General features: G+C 35.3%; 1 protein-coding gene across 3 annotated transcripts in view; it reads right to left on the bottom strand.

The window, feature by feature from the left end:
* Nucleotides 1-6,671, bottom strand: part of LOC306846368 (zinc finger FYVE domain-containing protein 9-like) — a 43,360-nt gene that overhangs the window by 3,915 nt on the left and 32,774 nt on the right. For all 3 annotated transcript variants that reach the window (XR_013782061.1, XR_013782062.1, XM_079379695.1), the window contains exons 17-18: nt 5,124-5,229; nt 4,688-4,864 (exon numbers count right to left, since the gene is read on the bottom strand). Coding sequence is in view for 1 of the 3 variants with exons in the window: in XM_079379695.1 (XP_079235821.1) it covers nt 4,688-4,864; nt 5,124-5,229 (283 nt within the window). In the remaining 2 variants the exon portion in view is untranslated. The remainder of the gene's footprint in view (nt 1-4,687; nt 4,865-5,123; nt 5,230-6,671) is intronic.

Raw genomic sequence — 6,671 nt, 5'->3', positions numbered from 1 at the left:
CTCTCATTGGCCTGATTAGCTAAGCCCTCAAAACACGTCTTATTTAGCGGTATAGTATTGCATGATTTGTAGATTATATTTAATAGTTTACACTTTGCAAAAACCTTTTCAATTAGTTTTAAAAGGTAACATTACATTCTTAAGAACTCTACACTTACGTTTCTTTTCAGGAGCACTAGTGCTTCTACTTAAAAAAATAAATAAAGAAATTAGGAACACCTTCTGATCAATGACAGAAATTAAACTTAAACATAAGATGATGTTTGACTCAAAGTATTTTTTTAACCTTTGTAATGCCATTTTTATCTTTATTATATGTATGTCATATGTTGTGCCAAAATTTGATTTATTAACTTTTTGTAAAAAATAAATAAATTATTAAACAATAAATTAATTTAAAATAATAAGATACAATCAGGAAGACCTGAAATCAGCATCAACAATAATCTTTGCACGGAACAGAAGAGCCCAAATGTGGAATATTTACAGACTTTTTAACAAGACTCAGAGGTGGCATTAATACATTTAAGAAAAACAATGTTATGAGATTGAATACAGAAACATTAAACAATTAAAATTTATACTTTAAAAATGAAACTCCCAGTAGGTGGCAGCAAGTCACTGTCTGTCACTGAATCATTCATCTAATCGATTCGTTCAAACTGCTGATTCATTAAGGAATGAAGCAAGTGACTCTCTTTATGAATGGATCATAGAATCATCGACTCACTAGATTTGTTCAAAAACAAAGATTCATTCGTAATTGAAACAGCGCTGTTTGCTTGGAGATGCGCAGTGGCTCAGCTGTGACTTTATTTCATCAACAAAATAGTTCTGAACAGATCAGACAAGTGTTCCTAAAATGTAAGTCGCTTTATATTAACTTTTGAATAAAATCAATAATGTATAAGTCTGTTGTATTAATTAAATTTCACATTTGCAAACTCTTTATAATCATTAAGTTCATCGCGAACTACTATTTTAGTGAATGACGCTCTCTACACTGCAAACTGAATCTATTATTTCTACACTTTGTTTGTTACAATGAATGACAAACTGCAGTCTGCTTTCACGATCTGTGCTGTGAGGAGCAGCATGTGCAGCAATAGAGAAGCATTTCCATTGGCTGCAGTCTGCTCTTGATGGCCAATCAAAGACGGCATTGCCCAGCAAACCATAGACACAAATATCCCGCTACATTTTTAGTCTGCACTGCACTACGGTTTATGCAGAACTGGGATCGCTTTTGTAGTCTTTTGAATATATATATAATATAGAAATAATTTTAATTATGGTTTAATTATATTAATTATTTAAATATAAAAATAGTGCTGTAAGACCACATTTATTTGAATGAATTATAGCATGCATTTCAATTAATTGTCGATTAAGAGAGATGACAGTTGTGTGTACCTGCGCGTCTCTCTCTACAAACAATTACTTCAAAAACAGCGATTTTATCACCTCGTTGCTGGGGAATATAATGTAGCGATCTAGTATCTATCTTTTATTTTAGTAATAAAAATCACAGGGAAGCGTTGACAAGTTTGTGTGTGTGCAGCACAATCTGCGATCTCCGACCTCTCTCTCTCTCTGTGTGTGTGTGTGTGTGTGTGCGCGCGCGCGAGTGATGCGTGTTGGTTAGTGTGCATCAATTAAAGCAGCGCATTAATATGGAACGGTGATTAAACTGACCTGGAACTACCTGTGCAGTTAAACGAATTTAAATCAACACCTGCCAGCCAATCAGAAACGAGTATTCAGACAGACCATGGAATAAATAAGATTAATACAAATCTGTAAAGACTAGGTTTATTTGTGTGCACTTACAATAACAACAAAACATTGCACTTTGTAAAGCAAACAGGATGCGCTTTCTGCCGTCTCAGTCTCTGAAGTTGAGCATGAAACTCTGCGTATGCTTACAGACAAAAAAAAAAAAAAAAAAAAAAAATATATATATATATTTTTTTTTTTTTTTTTTTTTTTTTTTTTTTTTTTTTGTGCCGTCTAAAAAAATAATTAAATCTCACGTTTCTGAAATTAATCGCGATTGATCCCACCTAACATTAAAGTTTTTAAATATACTTTTATATTGCAATAATTTCACATTCAATCTTCAAATGAATGTACAAACAACATAAAGACAGTATATTTTTTAATATTTGTTTTATGGCATTTTTTTTTTTAATGACTGAAGGCCAGTATCACTGATACAATACTGATTTCTCTATAAAACTGCCCCCCCCCCATATTTACCTATTGACTATAGCCAATCAACATTACAGTATAACAGAGATATCAATTTTAACATTTATTAGACTTGACCACAACATTGCATGCACAGTTTATTTCACGCTCTGGTATGAAACGATACCGGCTACAGCGCACGCCGTGTAATTTAGCACGCGCTGCAAGCACACTACCTATTCCACGCTCGTTTGACTCGCACCTGCGGCAAAGTGAAGGGGAGCGCGCGTCTGAAATGTCTCCTGTTTGATGTGCTTGTAAAGACGTTCTGCGACTGAATAAATGCACTTCTTGTTAGGGATGCACCGATACCGATACTGGTACTGGGCCCGATACGGAGCTCCTGTACTCGTACTCGTTAAAATGCCCCGATACCAAACACCGATACCACACAGCATGTGATAAGTGCCATATTCAAACAAAGAAATACAGACAACAGAACAACAGACAGCAGAATGGAGTTATTAGAGATTAAGGATGTCTATGAAGTATATGCATGCAATGAAATTAATGTTAAACATTCAGTATTGACGCCTGTATAGCTGATGTGCGCGAGCTGATGGGCTAAGCAAAGCACGCTGAGTGGATTGAGCTTGCTTCATGAGTGATTATGCATTATATGAGTGGCTTTGGAATATAAACTGCAGCATGTTTCAGATGAAAAAAAGCAACTTTTATTTCTGAAAATATCACAGTTAGATTTATAACGAGTGGTTCCCTGCATTATTACAGCAAAATGCGTAATTACAGTACTGAGCCGCTGCAATGGAGCAGCTCTAATGCTATTAAATTAAAGATGATGTACCATAGAGCAAAAAAATGAACAGTGAAAGTAACAAAAACTTGTAAAATACATTTTAATGGGCATAATTAAGTGTGAAAATAACCGGAGATATAGTCAAATCAAAATAAACTGTGACATATTATAACCAAAAATTCTTCATACAGTGGACTACCAGTAAAATTGATACAAATTTGGGAAAAAAAATTATTCCGAACAAGTCTGGGAAAAAAAAAAAAAAAACTGAAGTTCAAGTTTGCATGAACCTGGTTTACAGCATGCCCAGGAGACTACAGGCTGTCATTAAGGCTAAGGGTGGCCCGACAGAGTATTGATAGTTGTGTAAATATTGTCATACTAACAGCTGTCCGAATCATTTTTGGTTGATTATAATCCATTATGTACCTTTCCATCAAAGTTATCTGACATTATCAAGCTGAATTTGTTCAGACACAGTTTTACTTTGAGTTCTTGTCATATTTTATTACCATTTTCTAAACTATAGCGAATAAACCGTGATAATGTGAGAAATTTTAAAGGTGTCTGAATAAATTTTGGTTTGACTATTTATTTGATAAATGAAGTTAACCAATTAACATTATACATACTCTTATGGTTTCTGTACCCAATATTTTAAAAATGTACAAATACAATGAAAATATCAGTATCGGTACTCGGTATCGGCAAGTACCAAAAATAAAAGTATCGGTATCGGGTGAGTACTGGAAAAAGTGGTATCGGTGCATCCCTACTTCTTGTCAAGAGAAAAAGTGACAGAAACTGCAGTTGTGAGTGGGGTGGCCAACCCCACTACTGCGGAGATAATGAGTCCGTGTCGCCCACCTCATCTCTTAAACCGAAAACAAAAAAGCACTAGTTTATCAATGAATTATTAAAATTTGAATGCAGCCTCCTTACTGTTTTTCCCTGACACATTCATATGCCAGTGTGTCGTGATAAGCTTTAACTATTAGCGCTTATTAGGCAATGTAGGCAATTAAAGGTTCATTAGGCCTATTATGATTTAAATGGATTATTAATAAACGTACGATTAGTCGACTAATGCTTCAAATGAAGTGCTGCATTTTTGTTGTCTGCCTGCTAACTTGTTAACTGCTCAAGTTCTTTAAAGTCGGTAGGATTCTGATCTTACAGGCATAGTTTACCAAAATCCACTGACATATTTCTTTAGCACAGTTTTGAACTGTTTTCATTACTAAACAGTGCTTGTGTGCATATTTCTCTTCTGATTCAGACAAGACAACCTTGTCACTGGAGAAAGCAGTATTATAGATAGAGGGCTCTGTTTTTTTAGCCGGAAACAATGGTTTGAAGTTACTAATGTGTTAATGATAGATCCATTAAATGTAGCTTTTATTTATATGTAGCTTTCCATGCCACAATTCACAAAATTGTGATTTTTTTTTTATCATTTGTTAATTCTCTCATTCTGACGGCACCCGTTCACCATAGAGGATCAATTGGTCCATTTCTCCATATCTGTTCTGATGAAGAATAGTCACATCTTAGATAGCCTGACGAGTTCATTTTCAGCAAATTTTAATTTCTTAACTATTCCGCTTTGAGTCAAGGAAAGATGACTCCTTCAGACTAAAAGCAACATTTAAATGGAGAAATGGAGCTTGTCATTGTCACCTGATCCGAGTCCAACGTCACCCGCAAGCCCAGTTTGGCCATGCCGTCCTCTTTGAGAAGTTTGAGGTGAGGGCACAGGGCCATGCAGAAAGCCCTTGACACATTCTCAGCGAGTCGGCTGTGGTCCGCAGGATCGCTTAGGCCATTGGTCTGGTCCTCGCTCCGCAGGAAGAATACCTAAGAAACGACACAATATTTAATATATAGAGTAAAAAGTAGAATTATATTATTTGAGACAAAGATGTTCTTCATATTAGTCCAAATCTACACTGGATCCCACTGAATTTCACTGTATGGACAAAAAAAAAAAAAAAAAAAAATTTTCTGAATATCTTCTTTTGTGTTCGACAGAAGAAAGAAAGTCCTACAGATTTAAATGTCATTATAAGAGTTCATAAGGTTAAATGAAGATGAATAAAGAATCAATGTTGAATACCTCTGTCCAACGGATGACTTTCCCATTGGCTTTATACTCCGAGCCATGGAAGATCTTAACGCTGGTGACGGACTCCATGGATTTTCCATCAATGGGGCTGATCACACTGAAAATAAGAAAAGTGCACGAATTATGAAAAGAATGATGTTTGTCACGATAAATCAACAGATGTCTGCACAAGATTCATAAAATACATTTCCCACATATCATACATTATTGTAGCTCCTCTCTGCCCCGCCTTTCTGAAATGCATCGATTTTTACAAAGCTCATTGTTCTAAAAAGTGCGGTGTGCTTTGTTATTTGCATGAGCCTATTTCCAAAAAAAGTGGAGTGCTCCTTTAAAGTCCCCATGAAATCAAGATTGAAGTTTTTTGTTTTTTAGTATGATTATGTTAGCCTGAAGTTTACCTATAAGCTAGTCTACTCCAAAACAATGACAAAATTCTTTTAGAAAATATAAGCATTCAAAACTTAGTCCCTCACTTCCGCAAAATGGATCAACGATTTTTATGACATCACCCTGCACTTCAGCTGCTCGTCAAAGTTTCTGACCAATCGAATGCGCTCTAGAATCCGAAGTGCCCGCCCCCTACCCTATAAATAGACGCAGAAGCTGTGGCTGAGATCGGTCACTTGTTACAGTGTTAGTATTTTCTGTGCAGTGAATGGCACGTAGTGCACAATGTAGGCGATAGGGAGTGATTGAGAGTGTAAATATGCTTTCGATTGGGGTAAATGAGGTCTGGTTTCACGTTGTGTCACACGAACCGCAGCAGCGCGCACAGTCTGATCCGGACTTTGGCTCCGGTCCAGAGATGCGATCGCACCGAGTCGACATAATCTGAACACTTTTAAAACTACACATCCTCAGCATGATTATGGTCACCATTTTTTTTTTTATTATTGTTTCATATTGAATATAGGGGGTAATCTATTAGACTGTGGCTGTCAAAATGCCAAACTCAAGGGCTCTGGCCTGAGCAGATATTATCAAAACGGTTTGAGACTTTAATCTTTGCGACTTTATGGATTTAATAAATGCACGAACAGCTTGTAACACTCCAAAGACAAAGGAAAACCTGAAGTTGCATAAATATATTTTATATATACATAGATATAGATAGAGAGAGAGAGATTAAGAATATTTACTAATTAAATCGCACATTTTTTCTGAAATTCCCACCTAGCATTCAAATTTTTAAATATACTTTTATATTGCAATAATTTAGCATCCACTCTTCAAATTAATGTACAAACAACAAAGACACTATATCTTTAATATTTGTTTAATGGCATCTTTTTTATGACTGAAGTCTAGTATCACTGATACCAATTAATACGGATTTCCCTATAAAAATTCCCCCCTAATATTTAACCATTGACTATAGCCATTCAACATTTCATTATAATTAAGAGCTATCAATTTTAACATTTATTAGACTTTAAAAATAACTTCTAATTTAAGTGAACACAACATTCACATAATCAACGTCATATTTAGCAAGGCTGTGCCCCTCAGCAGAAATATACAGCAATTGAATAGTTA

The sequence above is a fragment of the Barbus barbus genome, assembly GCF_936440315.1.
Source record: "Barbus barbus genome assembly, chromosome: 26".
Lineage (NCBI taxonomy): Eukaryota > Metazoa > Chordata > Actinopteri > Cypriniformes > Cyprinidae > Barbus > Barbus barbus.
This window is presented reverse-complemented; position numbering and strand designations above follow the sequence as displayed.